The 19,106-nt window shown below is 36.0% G+C and overlaps 1 protein-coding gene across 1 annotated transcript in view; it reads left to right on the forward strand.

The window, feature by feature from the left end:
* The first annotated feature begins 573 nt into the window (after nucleotides 1–573).
* LOC108967782 overlaps nucleotides 574–19,106 on the forward strand; it is a 36,171-nt gene continuing 17,638 nt past the window's right edge. Inside the window, exon 1 of the mRNA XM_018931410.1 lies at nucleotides 574–762. Within this exon, the coding sequence (XP_018786955.1) occupies nucleotides 574–762 (189 nt within the window). The remainder of the gene's footprint in view (nucleotides 763–19,106) is intronic.

The following is a 19,106-nucleotide window of genomic DNA, read 5'->3' on the forward strand; positions in this document are numbered from 1 at the left end:
TTATCTTTCGTCAAACATTTCTCAAACCGAATTGACATTCCTTGGTCGGATAAAAACCTAGGTCCATTATGGTTACGTAGAATCTACTGTCCGGTGAAGGGAGCTTTACTTTGTTTTCATGGCTAACTCTTTCTGAATCTTTGAATTTTTACCTATAAATACGTATCTCATTTACTTTCTATCGAATTTGTAATATTTGACCCATGTTCTAACGTTAGGACTACCTTTTATAAAGGCACGTAACCACAGAAATCTCAAGAATGAATTTCTCACCAAACTACTTACTTTTAAATTAAATTACAAAAATCACAACAACATCAACGACTTCAGTTTATTTTTATTAATGCGATAGGGAGACGGAGCCCAGCAAGCTTCGTGTGGGTTGGCTGATAAACAGTGAAAGGAAAATGCTCGAACTAAAAACACATAAGTATACATACGTACATATATGCGACATACATCGCCCAACGAACGCGTCAACCAACACCTTCACCATCATTATCACAATTCACCAACCAACACAAGCAGTTACAATTGAGTGCGTCCAATTGAATGAGGTGTGACCAACCAAGGATGACCGACCGATCAAGTGAAGCAGCAGCGCACTCAGTGCCCGCTTACACGCCCGGTGGCAGCACCGCAGCGAATACTCAATGGTCTGATGAGGCAACGCTCGCATGCGAACCACAATTGATTGAGCGCTGTGGCGTAGATGTGACCACCAAGTGTCGTGACATCGATACCGGATCTTCTAACACACACGTAGCGGTGCATGGCATACACGCACACATACATACACGCCAACTTACATGAAAGTATAAAACTGTAAGCGAGTGGCAGCGAAGACAATGCTTTGAATTGGAAAGTGTAAAATATATGCCTGAAAGAGGTGACAAACAAAAGCAACAATGGACTGGTGATGAGTTGCAGTCTACTACATATGTAGCTATGGATAAGTGTATATATGCATGTGAGAAGAGGAAGAGGCAGCAAAAAAGTTCATTCTTTCAAAAAGAGGAAGTAATCAATACCACAAAGCAGTGGAGTGCTTGAAAAGACTAAGAAACAGAACCGTTTCAGCAAAGTGTACAAAAGTGGCTCTTCAACCAAAGCTACAACAACAATAATATATACGTAAATTGATAAGACAATAACAATAAAAATATCGCTTCACACGCACGTGAGCATCAATCGAGCGCTGGCGTTGAGTGAAAGATTGCTTGCAGCTTAGGAACCTGGTGAATGGGTGTTGAAACGGTTGCAACGCTGTTGTGTGAATGAAATTATAGCTTGCACTTGCTACAGGGATGACATATAGTCATAAATATATATGTATTTGTATAACATGTTTTGAATATATTTCAACTAGTGAATGTAAAAAGGTTACTAAAACCTGCTCATACAGTCAGAAAACTGTGCTTTTTGAGTACTGTTTGAGAAATTGATTCTAAGTAATATAGCAAATTGGACTACGAGATCATTCTGCCCTAGTATGGAAAGAAGTAAATCTATAGAACTGCTTGCGCTTAGCAAAATTCATCTTGCCGCAATCATAGGCGTTCTCACTGAACATTGTCCAAAAAGCATTCATGCGGTGAGGCTGTAAATCTTGTCGGACGCAAATTGTCAAAGTTGTATGGAAGAAGGTGAGGTGGAAACATCTATACGCTCTCCCCTACAATGTCCACCGGTTGCAAGACTGAAATTGAAACTTCTTGTCAGCATTAGGTTGGACTAACCTGGTGAAATAGCTGGAAGGGTTTTCAGCCGCCTCACTAAATGTGTGTTAGGTTTAAGGCGCTTCGTCGAATTTCTGTTCCATCAATAATACTTTTATGAGTGCTTAGGCACCATAATGGAAGGTTGTTCTAAGCTTTCCAAATGAGATCCCTTTTGGACGCGATCTCTTAATCTCACCTTATCTGAAATCAGTAATTAGTATATTATATAAGAGGAATCCAACTCCGATTTATGTGAAGCGTCTCCGTTTTATTGTTCCAATGGTTACTCTTTTAATAAATAGACATATCTCCTAACATTACCCTGGTACAATACACCCATCATCTTTGTAATAACTGCAAATAAAGGGGCTAAATGTAATATAAGTTATATCCAAGAAGTCTTTCAAATGTCGATAGATCTTCCTTAGTCACGCATTCAAATAACTTTGACTATGAGATATTTAAAATATTTTGATTCTCTATGTATGTATGTATTCTATGTTGGTACTCTTTTGACTGTAATTTTCCTTCTTTTATACCCTCTGCCTTACTTCCCCGTTCTTTGTAACTCGCTAAAGATAAACAAAAGATTCAAAAAATCTAACCAAAGGCCTCTAACCTCAGAAATAGCTCCTTTCTTCGGTTAAAACAAAGGGTCGTAGACCTTGGAGGGTGTATGAGTTTGCTAAAGTTAAAAATTCATTAACATAATCCATGCTCTTTGGATCTAAGAAGGGTTGTGAATCTCGCTAAAAGGAAAAAAGGTCATTTCCTTTGGTAAGGGTGGTTGATTTTGCCAAATGTAAACAAAAGAATCATTGACATCAGTAATAACTGTTGACTTCGCTAAAGGTAAACAAGGAAGTCATTACCAAATAAAAAATAGTTGAACTCGGGAATTGTTGACCTCACTAAAGGCCATCGACCTTGGAAACTATTGTTAATCTCGGCAATGGTAAAAAAAAAGTCATTGACAACGGGAAGAGTTTTTGACTTTGCTAAGGGATCATTATATCACTATATCACCAAATATCATTCAGTAATGGTTGCTAATCTCGCTGTAGGCGATAGCTTGATATCGGAAGAGGTCGATGACCTCGCTAAGGGGTCGAACAAGAGCTGAAGTATTCGGCCATTGCTCGCTTTAGGTCATTGATTTCAGAAAGCGTTGTTAACCTCTCAAAGGGGTCGAGCAAATGCTAAAGTATTCGGAATTCATAATAATCATTTAAGCTTCTTTCTGTTAAAGTTCTTAAGGATCGAAAATTTGAGATCTTATTTCTATAATGAATATCCCACCCAATCTGCGCCAACATCAACATTGTACATAAATTTCTATCGAGGGTAGTATGTAAAAGTACATTGGGCTATCATGGTTCAAGCATGGTGAAGCTCAACAAGTGGTCGCAAAGCCAGGATTGACGCCTCGAAAGGTTATGGGTGTTTGTGGGATTGGAAAGATATCATCCAAATGACATTTTACTGTCAACAACTGATTAGTTTGAACAAGCAATCGAAAAAAATGGCCAGAACTAATCAACAGAAAGGGCTTCGTCTTCCATTAGGACAACGCTAGACCACATACATTTTCGATGACTCGGCAAAAACTGGAAGAGCTTGGCTGGGAAGTTTTCATGCATCCACCATATAACCCTGACTTTGCACCATCGGACTACCATTTGTTTTCGTCAATGCAGAGCTGCCTTAATGGAGTAAAATTGGCTTCAAGAGAAGCCTGTGAAAATTACTTGTCGCAGTTTTTCGCCCAGAATACAGAAAGGTTTTACACTGATAGAATAATGTTTCTAGCGGAAAAATGGCAAAAGTAGGTGACCAAAATGGTATATATAAAGTTCATTAAAGTTCATTATAAATATAAAAAAATAAGTTGAAATTTGATTAGAAATACGAAAAGACTTTTTCGACTAGCAATATTTTAGGCCTCAGCTGTTTCCTCGCTTAAAATCAAGTCGGGTATTTTTGTGAGATATATAATATTAACAGAGAGCTTTCTCATGTCAGAAACTGTGTAGTTTCAATGCAGAATATATTAAAATATTTACAGGTCTTAACCACCCCCATTACTTTCTCGGTTTTTAGATAGAGTATTTAATAATTTTGATAAAAAGATACCAAAATCTTTCAGAATATAAGCAAGAATATAAACCGAAAACGTAATCAACATTAGCAACAACAAAAAAGGAACAATAAACAACAAAATAAACAGCCGCCAACGTGTGGCAATAAAACGGAGTAATTATGCATAATTATAAATTATTATGTAAACGAGCAATTTTACGAAATTTTTTACACGCCGCGGCAGCATTTTTATACTCAATAAACTTAGTTAGACAACTAGCAGATGGGCCAGCCATAAATTTGTGCTCATTATTACAAATAATAACCAGCCGAACAGCGTTTTTTGCTGCCAGAACTTTAATTTAGTGCAATAAAGGGTGTTTCAATAGACTCTACACACAATTGCCACACTTTTTCACAACAACAACAGACATACACACATATCGTTGCACATAGCTAGGCACATGAATTGGGTGGGAGAGCGAAAGCGGAGTAGAATATAGAGCAAGCGGTGGCTGCTGCTTTATTTTGGAGCTTTTTTCGGCTGGAGAAATCCGTTTTTTCATGCGCCGGGTGCAGCCATAAATTTGCCGCTTAATTATAGTGTTGTTCTACAGAACAGAAAGGCACAATATGTGTACAAAAAATGCTTGTTGTTGCCACTGTTGCTTGTTGCATAGTGTTTTTCCAACATTTTTCCGACAGCACACTTTTATTTAATTAACTTTGCCACAAAAGTGCAGCGGTTTTTTTCACTATCAAATGACACTTATTTGTTGCTTTATTGTTGGCTGGAACTCAATTTATTCGAATTTACAGTTAATTGTTCAATTAAATGGGTAATACTGTCCAGAAATTATGAATATTTAATGCACTTTTATGTGTAAGCGGTAGCTATGCTCATTCTATTCTCAAGAGTGTGATTGATTGCGTTGTACTCGTAAGTGGGTTAAGTGGGAATTATATTTTTGATAGATCAGATAAGAAAATAATTTGAAAAATAATGGATCATATGTTTTGTTTTGAAATGAAAACCACTCCCCTTCACAAAGCTTAAGACTTTTACCTGCTTTTTAAAATTCAATAATCAGTTAGGGATACAAATGTATAGACACCGCAGCTACTCTGAAAATATTAAACTAAAATACTCCTATTCTTCTTCTTTATTGGCGTAAACATCGCTTACGCGCTTACAGCCGAGTTTACAACAGCGCGACAGTCGTTCTTCCTTTAGCTGTTTAGCGCCAATTGAAGATTCCAAGTGTAGCCTGGTCTGGTCTTTCCTAACGGAGTGGAGATCTTCCTCTTCCTCGTTTTCATCCATACGGACTACATGATATAGACATCAATGTCGTCGTACATCTCGTACAGCTCATCGTTCTATCGACAACGGTATTCGCCTTTGAATGTTATAAGTCCATTCAAGGTTCTTTACTTTTTTTAAAGAAAAATCACGGAAACTTCAAATTTAAAGACCACTGTTTATTATCATTCGAAAGAACATTCTGTGGCATTCATTTTTTTTAGATTATATTTGAGTGAGCAGAGTTAGTCATGGCTACTTGTCAGATGGTCCATCCGAGACCTTGAGCTTCAATTTCAGACATTCAATAGTTCGTTATCATGTCACCATAACGATCGCCATTGACGGTGACGTTCTCACCGGCATCATTTTTGAAGAAATATGAAACCACAAAACACACCAAATCTCTTCAGGCTGCTCTTTGTCTCAAATGCGACGATTTTGCTTGTTTACATACCCATTGCGACAGAAATGGGACTCATTTTTGAACACAATTTGGTTCAAAAACACCGGATCTTCTAGGAACTTTTCAAGAGCCCAAAGAGCGAAACGATGACGAGCGGCTTCAGTTCTTACATAAGCTGTATTTTGTTTGATTTCAATTTAAGATCTCAACGTAAAATGAGTTCGTTCGAGTTGCTGCGAACGGTGCCGAATCGACTCCTCACGGTCTTCGCGTGCAGTCTCTGCTACGGCTGCTATATTTTCTTCACAACGTGCTGGACGTGGTCTATGCGGCAGAATATTATCCAAAAATTAATGCTGGGCCTCAAGATGGGTGATAGCGTTGCGAATAGTACGTCCAGTAGGTCGATTATGTTCACCATAAGTTGAGTGAAGCGGTAGAAACACATTCTTTGCATAAGGTGGGTTTTCGTAATAAAGTTGAAGGATTTGCAAACTTTGTTCAGGCGTCTCTTTCACATGGCGCAGGTCTTTCCACGATGAAATGTCAAACAATACTGAACAAAAATAAGATAACAGCTTGACACGACGTTTGCGAGATCTATCAAAAAAAGGCTATTGGAAAGGGTACCTCCTTCCACCCGTTAGCTGCTATACTGTCCATTCGTGACGAAGTTAACCTTTTCCTTGTTGTTTCTTTCAATTCATCATCATCAGGTGTTTAATAAAATTTACAAATTGTTACTCAGTCCATCTAGTACACAAGAAATGGTAAAAGTTAGCCGCTGTCATAACGACAAAAAAGTTCCTCGGATACTTTTTTACGGCTAGAGAATTGAGTAAAAGTTTTAAAATTTTAAAATATTTTTAAATACAACTTTTAAATTAATTATGTGAAAGTATTAGCTGAGAAAAAAAGATTCCGACTATATCTGTCAAACTGTGAAGTATGACAAGAAAGTTCGTGTACTTCATGACAACGACAGAAATATGAGAAAGGAAGAAGTGAATAAGAATTTCATAGAAAAAATGGTAATTTCATGTTTTTTGGCACCATTATCCATTAGGATAATAAAATATTTAGCAAAACCCAAGCGAAAGTGAAATAGAAAAAGTTTGAAAATTATTTTGCACTCTCTCATGTACTGCAAACGCATTGCCAACCGTTAATTTTTTCAACTTTTCTTGTGAATTAAACGCACACTAACCTTGGTCGCCGTCGTCCTCCTTAAATTTCTTCCACCAAATTTCTGCGAAATTTCACTTGGCGCTTTAATAGAGAATTAACGGCATATCAGCGGGAGCCGGTATTCAAGTCGAGCGACGCGCTGGCAACACAGTTCCCTGAACTTCGGCGCTCGTCCTTCTCAGTATCAAGGTAAAGGTTTTCATTACAATACGAGTGTTAAGCCAAGCATCCTTCTAACTTACCGCAATACCGTTAACAGTATTTATTTACATTGCATTACTCCAAGGCACACATACATAAGTAATTGCTTAACGGCCAAGTAAATTTCAATTATCCCCAATGCCCGCCATTGCTCACAATTCATTAGTTAAGCCAGCCGTTGACGGCGCGGGTCGCGAGACTCACATTAATCCAGCATCGGCGGCGTTCGTGCAACTGTAAAAATGTACGTAGAGGCTTAGACTTTAATCAGCGCTTTGGCGATTTTTCACTGACTGGCCGAACGACCTCCATGACCTTACCGGATATTGCACTTTGTTTAACTTTTCTTTCGAAATCGGAGTACAAAGACTTTTAAATTGCTAGAATAACAAATCAGTGGGAATTTTCATGCAAAACAAAAACGCTTGTAAACATTGTTGCTGTCAGATGGTATGTCTTCAGGTCGAACAGTGTCTAATGCTAGTGTCAGCTGTGTAAATATTTGCCTGTTTGTATTCTTCATTAATTCATTTTGACTATCTCCCATATTGGAAATATGCCTCAAGTTGTGGCATGCGGCTTTAGCTGCTGCTAGCAACTTCGCGAGCTCTCAAATAGGTTGATAAGGCGAGCAAAAATGCTAATAATATTTATAAGCAGCGTGTAAATATTCTAATGCAAATAAGCTTACAGTCCACTCTTATCAAACGGAAGTGTGCAGCAGAATTATTTTCACACAATTTTTCATTAATTTCTGTTAGCCAAATATTGGCTTTAAATATTTGTTTGTCCGCTTAACTGAAATGAGTGACTTAAATGCAACCTAAAGTTTAAAGTGTAATTTTCCAAACTTTAAATCCGAATATTGTTCAATAGCCGCATCAGTTGTTCATTTGACTGCGCCTAGGTGGCGACTGGGTTGGAAACCCAGCTAAGCGTTAAAAATGCAGATTTTCTTTATAGAAATGTGTATCTACTACTAGACTTCCAAAGTTTTTCTCAAAATGGGGCAGGCTTCGAACGCATTCTGGTTAAATCATTCATTCATATGCAAAACTTTAACAAGAATGTGTTCCAAAAATATTAACCAGAATGTCTTCAGAGCCTGGTGAGTGTCAATGCTAACGAGTTCGAATAAAGGCCACAAAAGAGATGATTCATAGCCTATCTGAGGAGCTCAAATTTATCAAACGCATCTTTGCTGGTGAATATAATTACTGCGCTCCAAAAATGAACTCTAACCAAAAAAACGTAAAGTCGTCTCTCTACTAATGAGCCCTAATCAAAAAACGTAGGACCATTGCCCCAGAAATAAGCCCCAACCACCAACAGTAACCCAACCGAGGCTTTTTACTTGTGAATCGAAAGTGGAATTACGCAAGCATATTTAATTTCTATCCACGAAAGACTGCTTCAGCTTCAACATATTGCCTCCAAGTGTTGGATGGTCTCCTGCGTCTTCGATTTCCTTCAGAATTCGCGACCTGCGCTGTTCTGATAAAGTTGTCATTCTCATATAAGTCGGCGTAGAGCTTTGTTATTAAAGAATATATTTTATTTTCGAAGCCATCGATTACGAAAAGAGTACTGCGTTTGCAAAATACCCGCTGCAGTGTTCCTGGTCTTTCAGATGTAGAGGACCACAGATCGAATGTTATGATCTTGGTTTGTCAATATACTCGTCCATCAGTCGATCTTCGAACTTTGCCTAACTTGCCGAATCCAGTCCAACATTCAGATTACAGATTACATACATATATCAGCTGCTAACTGCTGTTTTTGTGATAATGTTGTTTCAAATTGGAGCAACTCATCGACTTCTTGGATCTGTAGCATATTTTTCAATGATCCGGCGATCTATAGATCCGCGTCCTTGAGATGTTAATTTTATGGCCTTTTATTATTTTTATAGTTTCGGCGAAATTACTTGAAGTTCTAAAAACATGTGCTATTATTTATGAAACCACAGACAGATATGCACGGCATGATTCATATCTTTAAAACAACAGCTCCAAGGTATGTATTTCAAGAAATTATTATTCCATATAACACCTGGTTGTCTCAGTATACGGGGACTCACCTGAAGACAGATAATGGAGTGTGTTCAACAAATTTTCATAATCAGATTTTCTCAAAAAGAAAGAGCTTTTATAAGAAATTTGTTATCGAAATTGGTAGTGTAGTTTAGTAGAATATATAATTAATTAGATTATACTTTAAAGAAACCAACAAAATTCTTGGAACTGATTATAAAATTATTGATTGATTGATTGACTGGCTTGCTAAATAAGTATGGCAGCATACTGTATTGAGGCTTTACGAAATTTTTTATCACGATATCTGAGTCACGAATAATGATGTAAATGACTCCTTTGGAATAGAAGAATAACAGATATGAAAGTACTTCTAACTTAAGCTACTTGTTCTCATGAATTCCTTCCTACTCCGATGACAATCAACATAAATGAATGTGTCTAGATTTTACATAGGCAATTGCATTCAAATACTTATTGATCTTGTCTGAGTTCAATGCTAATTAATTGCCATTATTATAAATGATTTTTCTTTATAATAAACCAACCTGTTTATGTGCTTCTGCAAGGAAATTACAACTTTCTATTTCTAAGCTTATTAAGACAATTTTCCTTCTCGCCACAAGCGGCAGCAGACATAAACACAATTAATGTGCGATTTTCCACAATAAATTATGCACAATTTCGCTTTTTTCTATTGCTTCTAGTTAATAGGCGACAAAACCACAACTTTCATCAAGCGATCGGCATTTGTCCGCTAAGAAGACAATGCGAAAAGCGATAGAAGTAATGCAAAAAGGCGAAACCACAACTAAGTGAAGACAATTTACTATTTATTGATGGGTACTTAGTAAATAAAAAGTTTAGATATTGAGAAAAAATATTTTAAAAATTGTGCCGGAAAGCCAAAGTGGTTTTTTGAATGGGTGACAACATGTGGAAAATTTTCTTGGTGAAATATTGGCATATACATAAATATATGAAAACTAGTTAAGAGTGACCAATAATAAAAGAAGCAGCCAAATATAAGTAAATTCTGGAGCTATGTACAACGAAGTAAACCTAAATAATCGTTTAGCCCCAAAAAGTTTCTTAAACGTCGCACTTTTCGTAATCTTGTTTGCTTTTATTCTTTTTCGTAATGGGTCTAATTTGAAGATTGCAAATTGAGCTGCCATTTCATATACATACGAGTGTTGTACAGTACAAATTATTGCTCTAAAAAACTCAATTAGGGTTCCCAACCAGCTTTAATTCAAATTGCCTACTAAGTAAATATAAATTAAGAAAAAATTTTAATTTTGCTCAAATGCAATCTTTCCAAAAGTTGACAACTCTATTCCTTAATATAGGATTATAATATAATTAACGTTCCAGAGCATTTTCTATTTCATTTCACTTTAATTAAGTTGTATGATTTCAATAAAAAAAATTGATTGAGAGTTGCCGACTAATTTATTTCAAGTGAAAGTCAAAAAGTTTAAATCTTCGTATTACTTAATTCCAAGTAATTCTGTTATCTTCTTTAAGATATATAAAGTTGAGCAAAATATAAAATTTTCTTTGTTTTAAGGGGGTATTCCAGTCTGGAATTTTGAAAAATTCGATTTTTTTTCATATATTTAAAGTTTAGACCCTTAAGAATATATCCTCCAAAGGATTTTTAAAATTTAAAATTATTTTAAGAGCTACGTTACTTTAGTGACGCAGTACCTAGCCCTGTAGGTAGGTAGACTCACTACTTTAAACATTATTAACATTACGCATTATTTCAAGTTCTCTACAACCGATTTACATGAAATTTTGTGTAAACCTTCCTTATGTAATCCTTTATCGTTCCTACCAGCATCGTGTCAAAATTTTAGTTTTTAACATTTAAAAAAAAATTCAGGAATTTCAAAATAAAAGCCTAAAAAGTGATTTTTACTTTCAGGCAGTCGCCATTTTTCAAAAAAAAAAAAAAAATGTTTCGTGTTCCCTGAGGTGGGGACTATAGCAGTATTCCTACAGATTAAGAATTTGTTTTGATTTTTTTTCAGACCACCAGGAGAGTCATTATCAGGATGCGCCATTTTTTACACCTGTCTCTCCCCCCTCTAATTATTTATTTTTAATATTTTTTTTTTAATTTTTTTCTGTATTCTTAAGATATCAATAAAGACAATACCATAAAAAAATGGATACTAAAAATATTTTTTTTTTAATATAATTCAGAAAACTGCCCAAAATTTGATTTCTAGATTAGAATATCTCCGTAATGATTTGAGAGTTGGCAAATCCATTTTTAAAACGACGATTTCCTGAGCTCTTTTCATTTCACACCACTTTTGTTATATAATTCTTACTATTTCATTAAAAAAAATTCAATTAGAGTTGCCAACTAAATTGTAAAGGACCTTGATGTCTTTTTTAAGATAAGATATAAATTTGAAGAGAATAAAAATTTTTCTCAGTTTTAATATTTCCAATAGTTGGCAACTCTATTTCCAAAGATATTTAAAAATAATATTCCCAGGGGGATTTTTACTAAATATCTCCTTCGTATTATTATTTTTAATTAATATTTTATTAAAAAACTCTCAATTAGAGTTGCCAACTATATTTAAAAAAATGAAGTCTAAGAATTTTAATTTTTGAATTACGTTATTCTAAGTCCTCTGTGTTATTCTTGAAGAATATAAAATATGAAAAGAAATTTACTGAGTTTTAATGTTTTCAATGGTTGCCAATTCTATTTCCAAATATGTTTAAAAGAACATTCCATTGAATACTTCTTTCTATATTATTTTTATTATTATTTTGTATAGGAAAATTTTTAAAATAATTTTTCCAAATCGCATATATGTACATGAAATTTTGCCTTATTTGAACTTATTTTTATTATTATTTATTATTTATGAAAGAAATTTTGCGCAATTTTATTATTTTCAACAGTTGGCAACACTATTCTGAAATATTAATAAATTTCAACTTTTCATATAACTGGCATTCATTTATTTTGGTTATTATTTCATTTGAAACAAATTTTATTAATGTTGCCAACTAAATGAAAAAAACCGAAGTCTGAAAATTTGTATGTGTGTATTACATGATTCTAGGGACCTCGATGTCTTTCTTAAAGAATATAATATCGTAAAAAAGATTTGATAAGTTTCAATGTTTCCAATAGTTGGCAACTCTATCCCTAAATATGTATAAATAAAAGGTTTCTGGAGTATTTTCTGATTCATACACCTTTTGCATTATTGCTCTTATTATAAATAAAAAAAAGCCGTCCATTAGGGTTGCCAGCTAGATTTAATTCCTGTTTTAAAAAAATGTTCCGCTATAATTTTGGGACGATTTTTAAAGAAGTGCATCTTGTATTTTAAATTTTTGGATCGCAACGAAAAGTGGCAACAGTAGACAGTGATTCCTCTCATAAAAAAAAACGATATTTTTATAATTTTTTGTGGTCGGAAGTGGCAAGTAAAATGATTTTAAAATTTTAATTTCCAGAATCAAGAATATAAATATATATTTGTTGTTAGTGTTGCTTTAAAGTTTACTGGCCTGCTCGTTTGTACTACAAGTATCAACTACAGTTATTTCTGTCACGTTGGACAAGAGAGGCAGGAGGAAGTATCATGCAACTTATAACAGGAAACAAGCCGGACACGTTAGCTTTCACGTCATTCATCAGTTAAGCGGCATATAAGAACTCATTCCCATCTTTAATTAAAATTTTTTTTTTACACACGCAATGCAAAGAATACAGTAGTGGCTGTAAGTAAGGGGATATCTAAAAATACTCGCGATGTAATGCGGTTATATGCTACTAGTTACCTATTAGGTTTAATTGTCAGTTAAAGGATTGACAACAAAATTATTGATTTTTAATAAATTTTTGTTTCCAAAAAGTTAGAGTTTTTTACATTTTCGGAAAGCGCGTTTCATAATGCTGCACTTTCTGCTTTTCAACAGAAATTTATTTTTCTGAAGTAATACATTTTGGGATTCCAAGAAAATCATATTTCATAGTTATTATTTCTCCACCTACATAAGTTACATAGTATTTGAAAAACAATTTTAAAATGATGGAATTCATATTCTTAACTTTATTTTTGAAAAACTAGTCCTTTGAAATCAAATATTCTTTCATTCTTTCTCATTACTTTCGGTTATAATTTTCTCCTAATAAAATTTGAAGTTCTTTCTTCGCCACCACTGTACATGTATGATGCCAACTAAAAGTAACAACTAAAAAGGATGTGAAAGACATGTCTGTAATCACTGACGTTTGTAATGCCATGGATTAACATAGCCTGGTATTGTTTCAGCAAGATTTAGCTCGTATTGGCTGTGGGCTACCTTGGTTGTCGTGACTGGACTGACGCGGCACGATGCGTCAATCACAGCAATCATTGTCAACGCCTGGCTTCACATGTTTGGCGTTTCACTTGTCAAATGGAATTGATGATGCAAAACTTGCAAACTTACAGATTAATGTTTTACTCAGATGATAGATGATAGAGGTGAAAATGACGTGCTTTCCTGAGATATGTAGGTGAATAACCAGTACTAAATCAGTGTCTAATGGCTAATTCTTTGGTAGGTCTAAATTTTTTTTAATGAAGCTTAGACAAATAGGAAAAGAACTGTTCTGGTCGAAACGCGGTAAGCCAGAATAGACAGTCAGGAAGATTTCCTTATGTATGTGGTGGATTTTCCAGGTAATCAGCAGTTTTGAGCTGCTCCACTACGGTCAAACTCTTTTTTTCAGATCCGTCCTGTTAACTATTCGACTGTCTGAGAGAAGTAATTATCAAAAGGTGTTACCTTTTTCCAAAACGAGAGATTGTGTTCTAATAGAACAACAATCAGTACACATATCTATCACGTCAAAAGATCTGAGTACTTAATTGGTAGTCTCAAAAGAATGATTTTTATAGTTGGGATCTTGCACTAAGTACTACCTTTTCTTGTCTATGGCGAATGATATCGTTGGAGACCATGTGCCATCCAATGAAACAAATAATAATCGGACGTGCAATATCTGGGAAATATAGCGAGTAGGGTAGAACTACCCATTAAAGCATTTTGAGTTAGGTTTTAATGGATTTGGCAACGTGGAACCCAGTGTTGTCATGCAGCAGAACTTTTTCGTGCTTCTCCTGGTCTTAAGGAACCCAAGTTTCTTGTTTCTGAAGCAAAGTAACCAATTCATCGTCTTCCAAAATTTTTGTGGACGAACATTACTATCGAAATTGCCGTCTTTGACCTCTGTAAACTCTTTTAAGTTCGCTATGTGCTTCAGTCACCGATTTCTTCGACTGGGCAACATAATCCACTTACTGAGCGTACTATTCGCAACACCACCATCGTGATCGTGAGAGCCAGCTTTCATTATTAGGAAATATTCCGTCCAGTACGCAGTGGAGCTGAGAGGCTACACGAAGACCGTAGAGAGTCGATTCAGCACCGTTCGCAGCAACTCAGACTGACGAAGGGAATTTATGTCGAGGTCTTAAATTGAAAATGAACAAAATACAGCTCGACCTTCCCTATGGGTTATTGAAAAGTTCTAAGAAGATCCGGCGTTTTCGAGCCAAATTTTGTTCAGCGATGAGATTCTCACACAATAGGTATGTAAAAATTTACGAATTTGGCCACCATTATCGTCTAATATTACATCGTTAAACTTTCTCCTATGGGCAATTGGAAAGTCTACAGTCTAACCGCGAAATGCCTCTTCACTGTATACTTTAGAGCAAAAAATCATGCATATCATCCGTCGGTTCAAGTGCTCGAACGAGTCAACAAAACTTAGACTCAAAAGATAGACCATCTGAGACGTGGTCGCGGCCGATATTTGAAAGAGATAATCTGCGAAAAACAATTGCCAAAGGATGTTCCTTCGAATGATGGTAAAAATTTGAAAATAAATTCAGTGATTCTGTGTTGTCTTTAAAAAAGTAGGTAGCCTCGGAACCTATATAAAACATTCATATACTCTGTAATTTTAATCAAACTCATAAATTTGTTTTGCGGCATTTCATCAAACACAGGAAATCTCCCAAAAAGGTAATAAAACGCCACGAAAACGGTAATAAATGCTTGACATTTTTACATACCACATGCCGATTGCTTCAGCTCAAGTACAAAAGACATTGGGGACATACACACACATTACTTATGTTTGCACTTAGACATCGCGCAAACATTGAAGGAGTCCTTGCAACACTACCTTATCTTCGTGCGCGACAGGTAAGCTCGTTAACTAATTGAAAATATGAGCGCAAAGAGAATGTTGGAGAGCCTACAAGTATTAGTAGAGAAATAATGGCACGGCGAGTAGACCAGAGAAAATACTTAAACAAAAAGTAAAGAAACATAAAAAAAAATACGAAAAAAATTGAAGGGAAATTTATTATGTAAAAATGTCTCGCTACAAAAACAAATAAGCCGAAGAAACAGCCACAAAGCAACAATGTTTTAATAAAAATTACACAATAAATACCATAAAGTAAAATCAATGTACTCCGCCACACGCAAATGGGATTATGCGACGGGCATTGATTTGGCCGCCACAAACTCGTTTAAGCCGAAATTGAAAAGAACAAGCCAACTCACGGAAAACACAATAAAACGGATATTGGCGATTGAGTAATTGTGTGTGAAATTACGGCAAGCAAAAAGAAGAAAATAAAAACGCATGAAATTAAATAAAAACTCGACATAAAAACAGGAATAAAGTACACAAGCAGCGCACAGGAACTGGTTTTTGCTCTCCGGCTTTTTCATTCATCACTTATTGACTGGTTTTTGTTTTACCTTTTTGCTTGAAAATCCTTTTCATCAATTCAACTTCAGCATCAAGTGCATATCCTCAAATTTCGTACATTATTAATGACCACGCTTTGTTGGCTTAGTGGAAGCAGTCAAATGTCCATGTCCTTCTGTTCTCTTCATAATTTGTAGTTGTAAGTAATGGTCTAAACTGCCACTTGCCACTAATCGCTTAAGTACTGCTTAAGTAATTATGGGTTTCCTTTGCCGGTAATGAGTTTCCGATTGTGAGTGCATTTGCCGAGTGCGCCTGGAATAAAGTTGTAATCCATTTGGTTAAGCGTGGAAGGAGGGATATTGTGACACACCTATTTTCAGGGATTTTGCGGTTGGAACACACACGTTGTGGGTTTTGAAGATCATTTCTAAGTTTTTTTTTTTTTGTTTTTTTTTTTTTTTTTTTTATTAGGATTTTTTTGTTTAGGATTTAGGAAACAATTTTCGTTATCATTTTGTTAGTATTGACTTCTCTTACGTAGCAAGTCGCAAATTAGAAGCTCATCGCTACAGAAAAAGTGTGGACTTTCGGCTAGCCATTTGTATGATAAATAATATCTATTTTTAGTATACTGGACAAGTATATGCTTAGATCTAAGCAATTAGTACTAAAGCGCTATCGGAGAAGTTAGAGTTCTTTCGTTAAAAATAATAAACACAGAATTTCTTCACTTGGTTAAGTTACGTCAATAGAAGAGACTGTAGGAGCATGATCGGAATACTAGCAGGTTTCGGCACGCGCACGAAGAATGGGTCTGACAGATCGAGAAGACTGCAGATGCAGAAGTGAAAATGATTAGAGCATGTCACCAGGAAAACAGTGGATCATCTCTTGTGCACTTGTCCCGCAGTAACAAGACTACGCTGTAAGGATTTGTAAGGTCCCACTGTGTGATACTTTCAAGGAGGTATCGAAAGTGAGCCCGCAGGGTCTGTTAAAATTCGTGTCGACCTCAGGCATCCTAAAAGATGACTACTTCTCTTGGACCTAGGAACTGAATTCCATGCGGTATCGAAAAGGACCAAAACCGGTCTATTCGTGGCTATTGGTCTATTGCTGCTTCCCCATTTGGCTTGGAGTTATACTTAGATTGTTTAGTACTGTTCATTTTGAAAGCAGATAAGAGCTTCTTTAGTTGGGTGGCTTCTTACTGGTGTCTAGCAGGTGTTTGCCAAGCTCACCAGCGGCCCAACCACACATTACTGAACTACAAGAGAGCTGCAATGCCGCTGTGGCAAAGTACCCAAATAAATGTAAGAGTGAAATAATTTGACGCCACTGATAAAAAGTTAAATTGTACCAAAGTACATGCCTTCACTAACAGAACTATCAACTTTCAGAGTGCATACTACTGTATCACGGCTTGATGAAGCCATTAGAGTAAAGGAATTCGCTGTTGGAACCTTCTTCGATATAGAGGGAACTTGCAATAGTGTCCTGCTGGAACCAGTCGTAACGGCTCAGGACGGCTTAATCAAATCTGAATACCTTATTTTCAGTACTCTGTGCGACAGAGTGACGTGGACGTGCTCGACTGAATGAGAGTAGAGAAATCCCATAAGCTGAAGTTCACCCTCCGCTTCTATGTATCCTGGCCGTTAAAGTCATACTAGATCACTTGGATAATGGAGTCGGCAATTAGACTTCTGCCGACGCCTTCTCCTCTCATCCAGCTTCAGACTTCCTGACTATTGCAGTATTTTCGAGGCCGAGGTTGCAACCATTAAGGTATCAGAGCAAAGAAGTGACCATCCACTCAGATAGCAAAGCGATACTAGTATTGAACTCATTAACAGTGCGTTCAGAGCTGGTCGAGGAATGCCTAACCTTGCTATCGATAGCATCGGGTGGTTATGTGAAAAGTCAGTTATGGGAGCCAGGCCACAGCGGAATCGCAGGAAACTGTAAAGCTGATGAATAAGCAAGAAAAGGCGTTCTGGAATCCTGGATCCATGTGCCATCTTTGATCAGCCAACTAACCTAACTTTAAGTGCATTATAGCTTCAAAGCAGCCTTAGTTAACAAGTTTTGTTTTTGTTCTTACCATTCTGTAAGATTAGTAGCTTCCAACGCAGAATTTAATGCATAATGCGGTTATTTTCCACCAATCCAATTCCATTTTCCATTTCATTAATTATCACCACTAAAGGATGCATTAAATTTAAGCATACGTCTGCTACGCAATTTGCTTTGAATCGAAGATGAGATAAGTGAAATGTCGGCATCAAAAGTTTTGACAGAAACGCGTCTATACATAGACATAGGGCATATGTACATATAATATACATATATATTTGTATTTGGTATATTCTTATGTATTGCTGTTCCAACCAATTTCATTACTTTACCAAATCAACCCGCTTCATCCGAAAACTCTACAAACATCTGTTATCACCATGCCTCTCTTAAAGACCCTCCGCTCGCCCCTACTCTCACGGCTCCAAAACCTAAGTCCCTACAAATAAACATGAATGATTATCCTTTCATAGAATAAAGTAAAATAAAAACTTTATTAACTTAAATGTGCGCTCGGTGTCGCTCAAAGGTCGTAAAAATTACTCAAACCTGTATATTTTGATTTTACATTTAGTACATATAGTTAGTAAGCTTTATGTACTCCTACTTGTTTATGTGAAAGTGCAACTACCCAAAAACCTTCCATCGACATATAAAAAGGCTTTTTTTCTGTTGGCGAAATGTTTATATGTCAATTAGATTGTTGATAGAATAAATCAAAGTAAATACGGCAGCAAAGGGAAGTGCAGTCAACGGCTGTGGCAAGGTGGTAAGGCAGCTCAAGCGCCAACCGCAATAAAATAAAAGTGCTACCGAATAAAATTTTTGCCAAAACAGCGGCAGCTTCTAAACCAAACAAAACAAAAAAATGGAAAATCCAATCACTCGGCGCGCAAAAAGTAAACTTCAAAGTGATATGCTCAGCTGACGTCATAAAAAACAAGGAATAGCGGCAACATCAATGAATTTTATTGAAACAACAACAGTGCACAAAGTGTGCGGAAATTTTCTGTGTATAATTATTTTTGATTGAAGGCCCACAGCTTCAGTAAACAGCAGCTATTCAAACCCAAATACCCGTACTGTCACAAGTCACAAGTCATGCGTCATGCGTCTGTAGTCAGCAGTCATAGTCCCCAAATGATGAATTTTTAGCTCAAAATTGTTGTTCTCCAAAGACAATTTGACTGTTATGTGACCTTTATGCGAAGTGTTCGCTTTGTCAGTGAAGTTTAGTGATTTCGATTTCAAATCACTTTTTGGTTATTTCTTTTTATGATTTTGCTTTTTAAGCTTCTGTATTGCGTCCTCCCGCTTCATTTTGGTTGCAACG

The sequence above is a fragment of the Bactrocera latifrons genome, unplaced genomic scaffold, assembly GCF_001853355.1.
Source record: "Bactrocera latifrons isolate USDA-ARS-PBARC rearing strain unplaced genomic scaffold, ASM185335v1 scaffold_2, whole genome shotgun sequence".
In the NCBI taxonomy this organism is placed as follows: Eukaryota; Metazoa; Arthropoda; class Insecta; order Diptera; family Tephritidae; genus Bactrocera; species Bactrocera latifrons.